Source organism: Triturus cristatus, chromosome 3_2, assembly GCF_964204655.1.
Source record: "Triturus cristatus chromosome 3_2, aTriCri1.1, whole genome shotgun sequence".
Classification (NCBI taxonomy): domain Eukaryota; kingdom Metazoa; phylum Chordata; class Amphibia; order Caudata; family Salamandridae; genus Triturus; species Triturus cristatus.
Genome location: NC_140584.1, coordinates 652989788 through 653008222, shown reverse-complemented (window position 1 = coordinate 653008222; position 18435 = coordinate 652989788). Strand labels below are relative to the sequence as shown.

Sequence of the window (18435 nt, the reverse complement as noted above, 5' to 3'; positions counted from 1 at the left end):
TCTTCCAAGACCCAGATGGAGCAAGCCAATATGGGCAAAGTGAACCCTAACACCCCACAGAATAGAGAGTCAAAGAGGCTGTACACATTTAGGAAGAGGATCTTTACTTCCAACAGCCTCGCATTATGGTCAGTGAACACCGCATTCCTCTGATACACTCACATCTTGTGGAATTCATTTGCGCATCTGCTACCCATGCTCCTGAAGAGGGCTAGGCTATCTTGAACTAGGCAGTGCTAGATGATCAGGATGCACCAAAGCTCACCATTCTTTGGACTGGACAACACCAATTCACTAGGCAGGGCCATGGCCTCAATGTTGCCACCACACCGAGCTGAGATGGCCTGGGTTTTCAGGGGTTGTCCAATATTACCTAATAGACATGCCCTCTGATGGCTGCCGCCTATTTGGTGATAAGGCTCGAGCTCTTTAAGGAGAGACAGGTAATCGCCAGATTCCTAGGCCTCTCCTTGGCTTCACGTCAACAGTACTGCTCCTTTCACCCCCTTTGTGGCAATGGCTAATAAGCCATAAGCATACCCCCAATTCCAAATCTACCCCTCATGTCAGCAGGCTTCCCAGTGTTTTTGTAGTTGGGGACACGGACCCCACAGAGGATGTGGAACCCACACCCAGCATACTGTCCAGTGCCCTGCCACTCCAGCTTCCACAGCCTCCAAACTTCGTTAATTGGACCTCATCGCAGCAGACTCACCCATTTGACAGCAGGATCAGGCACTACTAGTCCCAATGGCAACCAATAAGCAATGACATGTGGGTGCTCCAAGTCCTACAGTGGTGTTATGCCCTTCCAATTAATTGAAACCCTGCCTCCATTGCCACCATCCTCAGAAGTGTTGATGGGGCATAATGTCTCCTTGCTAAGCCTGGAAGGGCATTTTCTGTTGGACAAAGGAACCATCAAGAGGATCTCGGCTTCAGAAGTAGGGTGTGGCTACTATTCCATCTACTTTCTGATGCTGAAAGGCTTCTGTCTGATGCACGATCTTCACCCTCTCAACGATGTCCTACGTCAAGAGAAATTTATGATGCTCATTTTGGCTCAGGTCCTGTCTGCCTTGGATCCCGGAGACTGGATGGTAACATTGGACCTCCAGGGCATGTCTTTCCACATTCCCATCCTACAGGCCCACAGGCATTACCAGCATTTCACAGTAAACCATGAGTATTTCGAGTTCGCTCTTGTCTTTTTTGACCTCACCAGTGTCACTCGGGTGTTCCTTGAAAGTGATAGCAGTGGTTGCAGCTTATCTGTGGAGGTCAGGGATTCCAGTCTATCTCTAACTCGATGGCTGGCTGGTTGATGAATCTCGATTTGATCAGCAGCAGACTCCTCATCCCTCTCGGAGCTGACAGTCGTGACCGATGCATCACTTCTGGGTTGGAGCCGCCACCTGGGATAAGTGGAGTTCAGAGTACTCTGGTCTCCTGTGAAATATCAGCTCCAGATCAACCTTCTGGAGCTAGGCGCTATCTGATTAGTGTTTTCCCCCAATCCATCAGGGAAAGGCTGTATCAGGTGTTCACTGACAACACTACTGCCATGTGGTATTGCAACGAACAGGGCGGAGTGGGGTCTCGTGCTGGGAGGCCCTGTTCCTCTGAATATGGCTGGAATGTCAGGACATCTTCCTAGTCGTACAACACCTGGTGGGATCACTGAACATCAGGGCAGACAAACTAGCCCGTCGATCCCTCGTGGACCACAAATGTCATCTAAAGCTGGAGGTGGCATGAGGTTTCTTCTAAAAATGGGGAGAACCATGTCTCAGTCTGTTCTCCACAGCCGACAACTTGCAATGTCAGCCATTTTGCATGTTGTAGTTTCCAAAACAGCTCTCACTAGGGGACGAATTGCGCATAGACTGGAACACAGGACTCCTGTACACCTTTCTGACTATAACATTCTTGCCCCAAGTTTTTACGATGATCAGGACTGACCAGCCCAAGTCATCCGGGTGGCTCCAGACTGGGCAGGGGGAGTTTGGTATCCAGAGCTTTTTGGCACGTGCCTTCTTCTTCCGATCAGGCTGTACTTTCAGTAGGAACTCCTGTCTCAGCAGCAGGGCATAGTCTTGTATCCAAACCTGTACACTCACCATCCTCATGCCTGGAGGTTGAGCAGTGACAGTTGAATGTTTTTAATCTTCCTTCCAGAATTTGCGATACTATTCTAGCAGCCAGGCTTACTTCGACAAAGGCAGCACATGACTACCGGGTTAGTATGTTGAGTGATTGTCCTGAATATCTGACAAGCTCCTGCGTGGATGTCATTCCACATGTTTATGAAAAACAACTACCTGGGCATTCAGGTCTGTGGAGATGGGCATTTTTCTCATTTGGTCCTTCAGGACTTTTTGCTTTAAGCCAGTTCACAGACCCACCTCCAGGGAGGTATTGCTTGGATATCAAGTGATGAATTTGTGGCTAAAAGTCTGTATCAGATGAGCAAGTTACACACCTTCTGTAACGCTTTTTCTGATAAAGACTCTATCAAACCACAGATTCCTCACCGACCCTCCAATCTTCTCCACTCTGGGAAAAGGGCACCCAATAGATCTTGTTAGTTTATGCACACTCGTCACACATCATTCAGCGTGGCTCCTTATTTTTGGCACTGAAATTGTCCTGAAAGAAACTGTTGTCAGAACGCTGGTGTGGCATCTATATGGGCACCGTACAGATAAGTCCAACACAGGTGACATCTACTGGGGCACAGAGGTACTGCTCAAGAGTTTCTGTATCCAATCTGATGCCTGGGGCATATTCTAGGGTGAGGAATTTGTTTTAGACAGTTTCTACCAGAAAAAGCATTACCGAAGGTGAGTAACTTGTTCTTTAATACTCAGACTCGAGTGTGGAATCACAATTTAGCACGGTTGTACTTCAGAGGTCAAGTTGAAGGCTAACAACTGCTAGCAGGCTCATGCTGAATCTAATTTTAATCCACATTCAGGAAAAAACTGGAGTTTTCACCTGAATCAGGATTATAGAGTATGTGCATCACCAAGTCATTTGAATGGGGAAAACTACCAACGAAGAAGCAAAATATGCACTGATCAGTTTGCAAAAGTATGATTCCACTAGTTACACCCGATTTCGAACAGGAACAATCAGAATGGGGACGTAATACTGCACCCAATATATACATCTTACTCTATTTCTATTTACTGAGTCTGGTATTATCACCCAAACTGAGCGACCTCTACCATTCCATTCAGAGATCGCAATGGGAATGGTTTACATAAGAACTATGCAGGAACTTTACTCCATACAAAATCAACTGATAAATTGTAATATTCTTTCTGATGGATATAAAGATTCCCACAGATTCGTAAGTGCATTGCTTCTGGCTTCCCTTGTCTGATCTCGTGTTAGTCATTTGGAATGATTTTTATATTTTGGTTTTTATTTTTCTATGCCGTATTCCATAATTAGTCTCTGTTGGGCACGAAAAAATTAGTGGAACTGATGTCACTGTGGCCTATATTGGACCCTCTGCATTACATCAGTTGACCACTCCCAGATCTGCAACTGGATATATGCAGCTCCACCTGGCGCTGGTGACAAGTGATTGTTACAAAATATTTCTGGAGCGAGTCTGGTGACTAGGACAGGTTCACATAGGCAATCAAGTGGTATCTACTTATCTATCAGAAAGAAAGTTACTGCTGATAAGAAATTTGCTCATCTCTGCCTACGCACAGGATTCCGAATCTCTAAAAACCTTACCAAGAGAGAACTCTCAATTTGTCACATTTGATGTGCAGGTACTTGACGACACATGATATTGAGACATTCAGTGTCAAGATGGTCGATGCTGAGACATAATATGACATTGAGAGCTTATTAGTCAAGGACTACTTGAGGCCTCAACCATAAGGGTATTAAATGAACATTAAGATTCCGCACACCCTCTACTACCAGTAAAGCCCATCTCAAAAGCCAAATGTTGTACCATTACTCCCAGAAGGGAATGAATGTTGGACACAAGATGTACTCCACAATTGTCCGTATTTGGAGTAGCCCAGATGTATGTGTTAGGATACTAGGGGCTGCAATTTTTGATTCTTTCCTGTATCCACACACTTAAATCCAAGTTATTCAGCCCAGAATGGAGAATAACCTGCTTTACTAGGTCAAAAACCAACAAGCATTGGCATAGCCAATAGGTCTCTCTTTTGGGACCTTATAAGTGTTTAGCCATGCAACAGTTGCATAACTAAATACTTATAAGGTCCCAAAAGCGAGACCTAATGGCTATGCCAATGCTTGTTTCTGTTTATTACTGCTCTGTAGTAATGGCGGCGCACGGGTGCCACCATTACTAGATAGAAGTAATAAACTGGAGAAAAAAAAAACCTCACGGAGAACATCAAAGCGGCCGCGAAAGTGAAAGTGATCGCGAATAAACATCAAAGCGGCCGTGCGGCCCCGAAAGTGAGGCGCACGCGCGCCCGCTCGCATGCACTGTAGCTCTAGGCTACAGTGGTAGCACTTTTTTGAGCCCTCACAAAAAGTCTTGCCAGACCAGCGCATGCGCTGGGTCAGGCGAGACCTAAAAACGGATTTCTGCCTGGGCCAAAGAAGGGCCCTTTTTCAATTCCATTCAGCACCTTTAAGCAGGTGTTAATGGGATTGTTGAATTCAGTGCAAGTCACAGGGCTGTTAGCGGGAGGTGTAGAGACGGCCAAAGGCTGTGGCGCGGCTGTTGGTTCCCCTGTACAGTTCCAGGCATAAAATAGGTGTAGTGCTGTGCAGATGCCTAAAGTCCGTTTACATGGGCTTTACCAGGTACAGATCCACACACAGTGAAACCAAGAATATTGATTCTATTAAAATTGCACCCAGTAATTCCAAGCGTAGGTTCCCAAGTCACCCTCAGAGCGTTATGCCCTCTCAGGATAAAACTCTGGGCAATTCATATTGAGGGCCAAAGAGGCACCAGTCTTAAAAGGAAACATTCTCTATCTCTAGTGCCAAAACAAAGACCACTCCAACTTAAACAAGAAGAGCAAAGGAAGAGGCACACTAAATCAAAGGAGCTTTCCCCAAGAAACACAGTCATAATCCATGCATGATAGATATCACTCCTTGAGAGAACATTAAAATCTACTGTAACGTCTGCTTCCTACCACCACAGGTAAGAACCATTCAAATAAAATCTAATATGTAATTGGCATTAAAGAAAAAGCAAGGATGTTCTTTTACATAGGCCTTCTAAAAATAAAAAAGAGTGTTTTCTCTCTATAAGTTATTTGGGAGTCTGTGCAAAGGCAGATATGTTCAATGTTGTGAAAGCAATAAAGATGCCTACAAAACACGTAATCACAAGTAATCAACTTTTCATTCTCCATGCAGCTATTTCTTGACTGCATGCAATATGCACATTTTGCTCCCATGTTGTCAGGTTATCCCCCATGGAGTTAGAATGGCTGTATAGTCGTTGAAATTCCCTCCTAATGTGCAATAATTTCAGGTTGGCAGAAATTGCACATTCCCTCCTGAAGCTGGCGCCATATGACACACAGACGATGGAAAGCCGCGGCCTCCGGCGATACATCATGGAGATGCTGCCCATCACCGACTGGACGGCTGAGGCTGTGAGGCCCGCCCTTATCCTCATCCTAAAGAGATTGGATCGTATGTTCAACAAAATTCACAAGATGCCTGCTTTGAGGTGAGCAAGTTGTTTCAGAAACATGTGATCCAGGTTTCTGCTGTTGCAAGCCTTGAATAAGGGCATGTCATGTGACTGTGCTACGTTGAACAGAGTATACCAATCAAAAACTTAAAGCACAATATTTCTTCTGTTTTTGGCCAAGCCAATATTTAACTGTATCTATCCTGTACAGGGTTCTGGACAATAATAGAAGAAATATGTACCATTCAATACCCCCAGATACTACAACCCTGTTTAATGTCCTTCGGAAGTGGTTGCACTGGACAATAATTGGTAAGATCAGTACTGTCATGATGCAGAAGCCAACTTCATCAAGAATAACAAGCTGTTGCAAACACAGCTTGCGGCTTATTTGCGATAACTTAAATTTTTACTGTGCAAGACTCCATGTCCTCTACTTTTGTAAAAAAACTAAATGGTGTGAAAAGCCTGCACGCTTACTAGTGAGATAGGAAGCCTTTGAGTGGCTTAAAAATTGGACAGAGCTAGGGCAGATTCTTCTCAAAGATTAATGTATGCATTCAAGCATTTTTTTTTGTGAACCATGCCTCGGTAGAAACAGAGCCATCTTATTTCAAAGAAATAGTCTGAACAATATTCTCTCATTTGTTCTTAGTGTGGCCAGCAGAAGCTTCTGTTACAGGTTTGTGGATCAGTGACTGCCATTCAGTCAGTATATTGGGGGCCACCTAGATCTTTTCTGAAAAGGGAATTTCTGACTTGTGAGTTCTGTCAACTAGTCAACGGATGTAATTCGATGTGTATTATGCCCAAATGTAGTGCCATATAACTCACAGCCAGATGTGTAAACATGATACAAGATTGTATGGGTATCCGGTGGGGTTCTTTTCAGGATTTGTGTCACCTTCATCTACAATGTGTTTGACCTTAGAATGAGCATCATTGACAGAAAATAGTGCCTTCTTTTAGAGATTCTTGAAGATTCTAGAAAGGATCATTACAGTAGTCAGTATGAGGTATAGCAAAGGACTTCACCACACTAGATATCATCAACTATTAGGATGGCTTTTAGTTTTATTTTGTAACTGCACCTTGAAGTTAAGCAATGAGGCTTCCAGGTGTTTGGGCTGGAAAGGGATAGGTTAAATTCAGTTTTTAAGTCTACTGACTTTTCTAAATGTCTTTGTACTCCAAAGCCCAGTCCTTCTTTTTCAGACTAATGTATGGTCTGTAACCTCATGGTTGGTGATGAATTAAAAAATGAACAAGTTGGAAGGTTGGTATATGTGTGGTTCAGCTCGTGACCAAGTGATATCTACCGACACGAAAGCCAACTTGCCCATGCCTTATATCTGAAATTGCACATATTATGAAGTTAACTTTTGCAAATTGTTATTTCAAATGCCGTTTTTTAGCTTTAAGTAGCTGGAGCTGTGTTCATCTGTTTGAATCCTCCTCTTGTTTCAAGCGCTCTCAATGATGCCACAGATCACCAGTTTCAGTGCGTGCCTTTGTTGGGGTTTTTAATTTTTTTAAGTTGGCACTGACTAGCTGAACTTGCAGTGCTTGTGGCATGATCATCTAATCCACATTATCTTTGGTCCATCATAAGAGGAGAGTCAAGATTTCCTTATTCAGAAACAGTGAATAATCTTTTGGTACAGACCTCTCTTCCCGTTCACTTGCTGTTTAAAAGTAGGTTCAAATAAGAGGAAGGCACATTTTAAAGCCTACTGGCTTATGATAACTTAGACTCTTTCTGGTTTCTTCAGAAGATGATTCTTTAGCAAAATGGCAGACAAAGCTGCAAAACAAAGTTATTTTGTATTTGTCCCATTTGTGACCAGAGGAACATTATTCTGGAAGATCGCTACACAGTATGTATACTGTCATGGCCAGGATGGTTATTTACTTTGCAAAGAGTGGTGAATGTGTAGAAAAGATATTATGATTAAAATAGCCTACAGTGTCTGTAATACCGCTGTTTCAAAAATCTTCCAAAGGCTGCACACCCAGGGCAGATCATTGGGCTATATCTTCAGTCTTTATTTCTTTGGTGACTTCTTCACCTTCAGGTGTGACCTATCTTCAGTGGTCATCCTAACTTCATCTTTCTATTTTCCTCTTCACACATAAAGAGGGATTCTTCTTTGTTAAAGAAAAAGGCATTGCAAGCATCAAGCATTTTATCCTTGCTGAAAACGTCAATGCATGCAGGAGCACTGCTGTCCTTCACTAAGATCTTAATTATATCCTGACTGTAGAAGATTCCCGTGGGTGGCAGTGACTCCTGCTTCAGTTTTTACAAAGTGCTGCAAGCTTCCAGCCTTCTTTGCTGTTGATGCCCTGCTGTAGAGAAGAGTGGTATACAGAAAAAGACGGAAAATAAATAGCACGCTTTTGATCACGTTGTAAGCATTCTAAAGGTGTTTGTCACCTAAAGACAATCTTTAGCCAGTCATCTATTCTCATACTAGGTCTGAGGACCTCTTCACCATCGCAGTTGTGAAACATTTGTCTTGTAATTCATCAATGACGAGATCTCGGACCCTTTCCTAATAGTTTCAAATAAATTACTTGAACTTTGCCCACAGTTTCACTTTACTATTCACTGCCCACAGTGCAAATTATACAGTTCCCCCAAATGATGTATCTGTTAATCCTCAAAAATACTCTTGTCCCTTGAACTTTTAAATCCTGTTGGCCTGTGCAACACACATTGCTCTCCCTGGAAATTACTTTATTTTAGTCTCCACTATCTTAATAGATTCCACAATATTGTATGCTTTGTTAGCTCCTTGTAGATTGAGTTAATGTAATTTAACATTGATGTGTTCTCTTAGTGAATTATTCCTAGTCTTTTATGTGGCTTCTCTTTGGACAATCTGATGACCTGGAGGCTGTGTGTTAAAACATTGTCAGCCCCTGCACCTCTTTTGTAGTGCTGCTGGAATATAGTTAGTGCTGGGAAACCATGACCTGTTTCTGTTACCGACCAACTGCCTGCATCTGTTTGTCCACCAGTGAAATCAATTCCACCAGTGAAATCATCTGAACTCCATGTGACTACTCATTGGCCAGGCTTTTGCAGCACCTGTTCTGTCTCCGGTGCAAATGGGCTAGTCAAAGAGATGAGTCTACTTATAATGACCTCACACTGCAGGCTCTATGTGTACTGCTCACACCTGAGTAGATATCTAATCACCATCAGCATAAGCATTATGCCTCCCAGAACACAGCTGCACTTGCATCTGCTTCACCATGCTCAGTCACTGTCTGACTTTGGCCACATCAGCGCCCTTAAGATGCCATGGCTCAATGGAGACCACACTTGTCAATTGCAGACAGAAGTATGCAATGGAACACCACTGTTAGCATCTTCAATAAACAGCTGATGTAGATAACAAATGAGGATCATCATTCATTCATGATGGTTGATGGACATCTGGCCACATTCTTCCTGCCATTCATAAGCTTGGGACATTAATGAACAGCACAGAAGCTGGGTGGGCAGTATAGCAGATCCACCACAAGATAATTTCGAAGTTCATATATTCGATGTTTTAAAAATATGACTATGAAGATTTTTGGAAAGTTGTATTTGAAGCATCATTAGAGTTTGATGCTCCACTGCAGATAACACAAAAGAATATTAGCTTTTTCTTCCTAGGTCTTCCAGATCTGACAACGATATCTACAGTGATACTTATACTGGGTTATTGAAAATAATTTTCTCTTCAGGAGCTTTGAACCACCCTACTGGTAAATGATCTGAAATATCAATTTAAAATGACAGAAGGTAAACTTCACTATTTTACCTGTATCGGAATATAAGCATAACACATCCTAGGATGAGACAGCGTGTGTCGTTTCCACATCAGATCCATGCTACATCATTGTGGCAAGAATGACTTCAGGGACGTTTTCTGCCTCTTCGACATTAGCTTATCCAAACAAGAAATTAAAGTGTATAGACACAGTGAGACTAAATGTCTATCAAAATGTTGCCTAAGATATGCTTGGACGAAGAGTGTGTAGTCCTATTTGGAAGCCACATCAGGATGTGGAAATGGACGTTCCCATTCTGGGAATTTCTGCCCAGCACCCTTTACAGACATTTGATATCTAATTCAAAAAATGCAGGGCATATTTCAGTATTTATACCTTCTTCTGATCAGGCATACACTGCAGACAAAGATATGGATTTGGGTCGTCTTTTCATATGTAGACCTGCTAGGAATTCCTCACTCCTGAAGCCCATGAGTAAGTTCCTGTCTTGCCTTTATATGAAAAGGTACTCTTTACATCAGCAATGAGGGGGCGTTGACTGCTGAGCCTCTTTTATCTCCTCAAACCCTCCCTCAAGGTATGTCTTTCTCCAGGGGTGGTAAAGGGGGACAGGTCTAAGAGTGGTACAAGCAGGAATTTCTGACGATCCTCGAAGGTCATCTTCTCCCTTCCAACCACAAAACAAAATAAGCAGAACTGACTCTGCTGCCCTAATTGACAAAGAAAACCCAAGTGGATGGTGGGATGGAAGTGTTTTTTATGCCTGATTTGTAAGGGTATTGCATAGATCTTGGTGCAATGTTGGCGGGAGAGAGGATGTGAGAGCCCCTCTTCAAATTCTTTCTTTTCCTCTCTATCCAACGGCAATTCTCTGGAGGTTGCTCCAGAAAACAGAGAAACTGCTGGAAGAAATTGCCATATTGCTGGAAAAAAGAATAGGGTCTATACAAACCATTCTTAGTCCTCTTTTTTCCAGTGTCTTGCTTATGTTGGAATCTCACCAGGTATTTCACTGCTCAGTCCCTCTCAGATCTACAACTGGGGAACTAGCTGTTTGCATTAGACCTCAGTCATGCTTACTTCCATATTACAATGTAGAGCGCAGACAGAGGATATATATACTTTTGGTTGAGGTTGGATGGAAGGACAATATCAGTCAAAGTGCTCTTATTCTTCATGAGCTCAGCAAGTCATTACCAAAGTCATTGCTTGAGGATGACTTAGCTCTATTGGAAGGGTGCCACCTCTCCCTCCGTTTGGAGAACTAGCTTGTTATAGTCTGTTCACTTCAGGAAGTGATTTCCTAACTTGACCAATTGCCAACTCTCCTTTGTAATGTGACGTTTTCTGTCAACAAAACCCTTTACTCACTAACTCCTTTTCTGGGCCTTTCATTTACAGAGGCAATACTGTACCCTGCAGGACAGAATTATGGTGCTACCTGAGGTCTGGAGTTAAATGTCTCCCAGCACTTCTGCTTGCACTACTTCATGTCGGTGTTGGTTTTTGCAGGCCCTGAGCTGGCTTCATTTCAACACACACTCAACTAGTTCCTTTTGCCTGCCTCACGATAAGGGTCGGTCTTATTAATATGTTCAGCTTTGAGGTCTTGATACCGAACCACAGTCTGATTGCCCTCTTACTACAGTACCAAAGGTCAAATCCCTAATAGTTTTAAGAGGGAGGGAGCACACTGCCTGACATACCAGCACACAATTTGTCCAGATGCACTATGGTAAATGCAGTGCATGATAACACTCACTTTAATTGAAAGTCATTAATATTCATCATTGTTTCACGTTTCAGGATATTTGTCCTTCTTCAGTAGAGAGTAACAAGTTAGATTTGAGACACTTCTCAGTTTTCTGTAGCATCCCAGAGCGCAGGTGTATCCCAGAGCTGTTCAACCCATCAACTCAACAGGCAATATGTGAAAGAGCACTTGATGAGGAGAAACAAAAGGGCAGATTAACTGTGTTTTTATGATACGCAGTAAGAAGTGTTGCTGTGCTTCCTTGCATGAAAAGGAGAGAGCCCAACAGCACCATATCTACTTAGATATATCACTGTTGCTCTCTCCCCAAGTGCTGGTGTACCTTAGGCTGTCTTGCTCCAAAGCACACACTCTTTAACCATTGTGCAAGGGTGTTTGTGAGAGGCAAATCTTAGATTTTATAAAGGAAGGGCACCCCTCCAGGATAAAATACTATGCTTTGATTAAAGTTTAACACTTTACCACTTTAAAAGTGTGCTGTACGGTGCAAAACACATGCAAAGTTGGAAAGATTTGGCAAAAATAAATCCTTTCTCCTACCTCATGCCTGCCTTGAGGAGGCATGATTTTTTTTATGCCAATCACTTTCTACCAGAGAGCAAAAGGGTTAGCATCAAATCTATGGGTGAGTGCATGGGACTGCCCATGTATCACCTATGGTATGCCTCCTTCATGTAAAGAAGTGCATTTCAAGATTTTGCACTGGAAAGTAAGCTTGAAAACAACACTTGGCACCAGATTCGCATCACTTTTGCGATGCAAATCAGCCGCAAAGTACTCTTAAATCCGACCCATAAACGTAACACAATGATTGGGGTGTTAAACTAAAAAAAATGGGGAAACAGCCATTACAACAAATTTATTACAACACATGCCATTACAACACATGCCAACACAACACAACTACCATTACATCGTAATGCCATTATAACACATGGCATTACAATGCATATGCTTTTACCACACATGGAATTTCGTTGTAAAGGCATGAATGGTAAAGGCATATGTGTTTTACTTGTAAGTATAAGGTGGGTATAGGGTTTCAGGTGGGTTTGGGTTTTGGGGTGTAGGGGCAAGGTTTTGGGGTGCTAAGGTTAATTTTAGGGTTTAGAGTGGATTTTGGGGTGCCAAGGGTAATTTTAGGTTTTCGGGTGGGTATGGGTATTGGGGTAGTAAGGGTAATTTTAGGGTTGAGGGTTAGTTTGGGTTTTGGGGTGCAAAGGGTACTTGTAGGTTTAGGGGGCATGGGTATTGGGGTGGTAAGGGTAATTTTAGGGTTCAGGGTGGGTTTGGGTTTTGGGGTGCCCTGTGTAATTTTAGGGTGCAGGGTGGGTTTGTGTTTTGGGGTGTAGGGGTCATTTTAGGGTTCTGGGTAGGTTTGGGTTTTGGGGTGCCCCAGCGTAATTTTAGGGTTCAGGGTCGGTATGGGTTTTGGTGTGCAAAGAGTAATTTTAGGGCTCAGGGTGGGTATGGGTTTTGGGGTGCTTAGGGTAATGTTAGGGTTCAGGGTTGGTTTGGGTTTTGGGGTGCTAAGGGTCATTTTAGGGTTCAGGGTGGATTTTGGTTTTGGGGTGCCCAGGGTAATTTTAGGGTTCAGGGTGGGTTTGGGTTTTGGGGTGCTAAGGGTAATTTTGGGGTTCAGGGTGGGTTTGGGTTTTGGGGAGCCAAGGGTAATTTTAGGGTTCAGGGGGTATGGGTATTGAGGTGGTAAGGGTAATTTTAGAATTTTAGGACGGTATGGTTATTGGGGTACAAAGGGTAATTTGGGGGTTTAGGGGGTATTTAAATATATATATATATATATATATATATATATATATATATAACATTACTTACCTTAACCACTTTTACCAAGTATATGCCTTTACCATGCATACCTTTACGTTGTAATGGCATGCATGGTAAAGGCATATGCAATGTAAAAGAGTGCGTTGTAATGCTAATGTGTTGTAACAGCAGTTGCATTGTTACGGCCGCGTTGTAATGCCATGTGTTGTGTTGGCATGCGATGTAACGTCATATATTCATAAAATTGTATAACTACCCAAAGGAACCCTTTTTTAAGAAACCTAAGAATAACAAAAAATTGAAGGGAAAAAACAAGGTTCTAAATCTATGCTTTCAATTTGCATACATCACTTTCATGCCAGTTCTTAGCTCAATGTGCTATATTAGTAAGATTTTTTATTATGAACCCACAGTAGCAAAAGAATCTCTGTGACAAATGCAATAGTCACCTGAGCTATCTACATAGAATACTAATCTGTGATCTGCCTTTCATAAGTTGGGCTTTGAAACAGGAACATTAACCCTCAGTGCTACTATATTATGAGTCAAACCTGCGACAAAAAAATGGCAGATCTCCCTCCTGTGCATTAATCATATAGATGTGATTATCCCCTGAAATTTTCACCCACTCAAAGATCTCTGCAGGCTGCTCATATCTCAGTCCAGCCCTCATGCAAAAGGTGTCCCCTTGACCTGGGAGCACCGGTCATCCTGCCCTAAAGCCAACACAGGTACCTTTATCTGGCTTTCATGCATTGGGTAATGCAGTTGTATGGGCCCTTCAGTGTACATTTTTAGCTTATGTCTTTCAGCTCCGGAGCTGAAGAGCGGAGCTGCATATAAGCACCACCCAAGTGCACTGACGTCAGTTTTTTCTTTCAGCGCTTTCAGATGTAAATCCGTAGCATCTCTCTGAGCTTTGACCAGATTATTTCAGACAGTTCTACCAGTGTTCAGCGGAAATGTCATCCCCTGAAACAAAAGGGATTAAACCATGCAGGGACTCTCTCAAACATTGTCAGTGACAGACCCTCACAAAATCCGTTTATGGAGCCAGAGGTCAGATGAATCTGAAAGACATACAGAACCTCAAGGTTAAACTCCACCTCACGAAACACAAAAAGATTCCACGCGGTGACCGGTCAAAGTTAAAAGGAAGGTCCCGTTCTCGAAGTCATTCCCGGGGCAGATCGTTGTAGCTGTCAAAGTCTTCGGTAAGTCAAAGAAAAAGCTCAAGAAATCCGAACTGGAATCAGCCCTTTCCCGCCACTCTCAATCTCCAACGAGGGTGCAAAGATGTCAATGTGCCTCCCTTTCTCTCTCTTAATCTCCATTGGAGCACATTCCAAGCTTGATTCTGACACACCCTTAATTTCCAGGATCATCTGTGACATCTCAGCAGGTATAGGCCTTCAGGAAGGTCATGCTGTGTATATTTGGCTCTTTACCTTCTCCCTCTGGTGCGCCTTTGGTCCCCAAGGATCTGCAATGGCCTCTAGCCGGACTTTTGCTGGCAGGCCCACCTTTGCGCCATCTGTGCACTTTTGACACCATCGGGTATTGTATCAACTTCGGTGCAGACTCTGGTCCTGGTGCTGGTTGCTCTTGCATCTGCGCTGATGCCAGAGTTGTCCACACTGGATGAGGATGCACAGCCCATAGTGCTATTTTACTCGGAACTGAATCCACAATGACCTTGACGGAAGTCATGCCTTCACCATCCAACACACAGCAACTCAGCAATGCTTCAGACTCAGATACTTTGCCTTTATCACAGGGTAGGGCTCAGACTTTTCACAGTCTTTTTGGGATGGATTAAGACAACGATCACCTTGATGAAGAGGACAACTATGTTCCCCAGTGTAACATGGAAATCTGTTATAAAGAGCTTCAGGGTGTCAGTGGGCTTGGTGATGGTTGCTCTTACATCAGTGCTGATGCCAAAGTTTTCGACACTGGATGAGGAAGCACAGCCCATAGTGCTTTCTAATTATGAACTGAATCCACAGCGACCTTTATGAAACTCACACGTGGCACCAACCGGCACACAGCAACTCAGCAACCCTTCAGATTCCAATACCTTGCCTTTACCACATGGCAGTGCTCAGACTTTACACAATCTTTTAGGCATGGATTTGGATAATGATAACCTTGATGAAGGGGACAACTATGTTCCCTAATATAACAAGGAAAACTGTTTTGGAGAGCTTCAGGATGTCAGTGGGCTTGCCACATATTCTGATACAGACTGCGCCCCCCATCCGACTACCTGGGTCCTGCCCCCGAGAAAAGCATCTCTTTTACTTTAGTTATGCATGAAGTGGCTAAGGTTTTGACTTTACAACTACCACCCATTGAAGTAAAAACTAAGGTACTGACAGAAGTCTTGCATCCTAGTCAGGCTCCCACAGAGCCACTAATACCATTTAATGAGTCCCCTACATACAACTTTTAGACATGTGGGCCAAGTCTTGCTCACGCCTGCCTGTTAAAAGACAGGTTGCATCTAATGACCCTGCCTTCCTTACTCAATACCAGATGCTGGCGGTTCAGGCATCCACGAGCAAAGTCAGTCCCAGTGCTTTTCCTAACGCTCCACCTGATTGTGACTCGAAGTGCATAGAAACATTTGGCAAACTGATTTTTTTCTCAACAAGCCTTGTTCTAAGTCAATAAATGCGAGCTCCTTGGCTGCTACTCCCATTCCCTTTGTGACACTGTTACACAAATTTTACTAAGTCTAGGCGGTAAAACACCGATCCTCTCGCGGAGTTTGTGAAGATTTCTCCACTCCGACTTTTTTCCCTCGCTCACATTCATCCGCGTAATGTTGGTGAGCGTTAGCGATGAAAATCTACCTCTCAGTGAGATTTTACCTCGCTCGCGATTGTTAACATGCTGGCGCTGGCAAGCGCGAGCGTGTAAAATCAACCTCCCGGTGAGATTTCTCAACGCAGGTGGTCAGATTTCTCATTGCGAGTGGTCGCGTATGCTCGCGACTGCTCACGTTGAGAAACTGTCCGTTCACGTTGAGAAAGCTGTTGATCGAGTAAAAATCTACTCGAGTGGCAGAAAGGAAGCCGCGCCCACTTGTGCTGTGCATGGTGCCATTCACGATGATTGCACAGTGCAGACAAGCACCTGGCACTGAAAATCACAGCGAACAGCATCTATCCAACGCACTCCGCCGCATGCCGAGCTCTGCGTAGCGCAGCAAAGTTTTTATTACACTCCGCAAACTCCACCCAGGCTTAAATTCTGTCCACTGTTCCGGGAGACCTTCTGGCATTCCTTACTGAAGCCATTCATGACAGCAGCTATGCGGCAAAATTTGTAATCAGATCTGGACTTGGCACAACTGTTTGTTTGGGAGATGCCCTGGGTACCAATGTGGCTTTTCGGACCACACTTAGAAGAGGTCTAACGGCTTCACAGGGGTTGTTCAGGCATCTTTAATGGATGTTTCAAGGAGAGTAGAGCCACAGTGTATTCCTTGGCCCATTCTTCTTCCAATATACAATTGCATCAGCAATTTTGCCCTCTTTGCCAGCCCAAGACCATCCCCTCCATTGCAGTAGGCCTCTCAGCCCTTTTGAGGCATAGGCTAAGGTTATTAAAGACAATGAGCATGGGGAATGGGCACTTCAGTACCCCATTCCTCCAAGAGCCAAAGCTGCAATACTGATTAGTGTGTTCTTGCCAGCACAAAGCCACCCTGTCTGAGACAGGATATGATATTTCCTCCAAGAATGGTAGGCCATCACGACAGACAAATGGGTTCTCAAAATTGCCCATCAGAGCTTTAACCTTCTTTTCCTTTCTACCCCGCCGCACCTAACACCACCTTCAGGGAAGGTGACGGAGGACCATCTGTACATCGTGAAGAAGGAAGTGCAGGCTCTTTTAGCTAAAGGTGCCGTAGAGAGGGTTCTAGCCTCTAAAGTAGGAATTCAATGTTATATCCTATTTTCGATCTGTGCCCTCTCAACTCCTTCCTACTGAAGGATAAATTAAAGATGCTCATGCAAGCCCAGGTCTGTCTGTCCTAGACCCTGGAGATTGGATAGTGGCGTTGGTCCTGCAGAAAGCTTGTTTTACCATCCCTGCCCTGCAGGCCCAACAGCGTTACCTGCAGTTCACAGTGGATTATGAGCATTTTCAGTTTGCTGTACTCCCTTTTAGTCTCACTGGCACTGATTAAGTGTTCATGAAAGTGATAGCAGTGGTTGCAGCACACCTTCAGAGGTCAGAGGTTACTGTCTTCCTGTACCTCAATGACTGGCTGTGAAAGGCAGTTTCGCCCCAGGTAGTTGTCAATCACCTCCAGACTACAGCAAATCTGTCATCGTAAGGGTTCACTATCAATGTGATGATCTCATACCTGACTTCTTCAGAGACGCTCCCCTTCATCAGAGCCATTCTGTACTCGGTTCGGTTTCATGCCTTTCCCCCTAAATGGAGAGCCCAGGACATTCATACTATGATTCTTATCATTCATCTTCTCTCATTATGTTCAGTGAGGTTGTCTCTGAGGCTGCTATGATTGATGAAGTTCTGTATCCTGCTGGTCAAGCACACCACGTGGTATATGTGAGCTCTGCAGTGGGATTTGAAGGCTCAGGTTGACCAATGCCAAGCAGACCACTCCGACCACATCCAGATTTCAGAGGCAACTTCAATAGATTTGCAGTAGTGTCTGCTGGACCACGATTGGGTCAGCAGCAGACCCTTCATCCTACTATACCCAGAGCTCACTGTGGAGAATGGACTGCCAACTGGAGGAGGTGGTGATCAGATGCCTATGGTCTCTAATGAATTCCAGGCTCCATATCAACCTTCTGTAGCTGAGTTTCATCTGCTTGGCGTTGAAAGCCTTCATTCCGTCCATCAAGGAGATGCTGGTACAAGTGCATTGGATAGAGACTTCTTGCCCCTGATTCATTACCTGAGTATATCCTGATAAACTGATGAGATGGAACCCAGTTGCAGAAGGAGCTACACATGCACTCAGGACCCACAATTGCTTACTCTTTTGTAGTGCAAAAGGCTCTTTAGTCACGACTATTGTCTTATGGATACCACTTTTGTCAGATTAAGGTTGATTTAAGATTCAGGAAAAAATCTGGAAGATTTTTGAGCAGTACTTCTGATTGCGAATATGTGGCGTCATTACGCTCTGTGTCGGCATCAGCACTGTTGTCTGCTCTGGAAGGGACTTGCACAGTACCTATATAGGTGCCACCTCGGCGTACTGATGTCAATTCTTTCCTTTCTTGTGGAAGAACAAACGGTTCCAGTCTGACCTATCCTCAGTCAATTTTTTTGATTTTTTTTTTTAATCAGCTGTTGACACTTAGCAAATCATGAATGGCAGTTGCATCCGAAGGTCATGCAAGGTCTCTTTCACAACTGGGAAGAA

At 43.8% G+C, this 18435-nt stretch overlaps 1 protein-coding gene across 1 annotated transcript in view; it reads left to right on the top strand.

Annotated features, from left to right (window-relative positions):
• UNC80 (unc-80 subunit of NALCN channel complex) overlaps positions 1-18435 on the top strand; it is a 3271126-nt gene that overhangs the window by 2464819 nt on the left and 787872 nt on the right. Inside the window, exon 51 of the mRNA XM_085648598.1 lies at positions 5501-5701. Coding sequence (XP_085504724.1) covers positions 5501-5701 — 201 coding nt within the window. The remainder of the gene's footprint in view (positions 1-5500; positions 5702-18435) is intronic.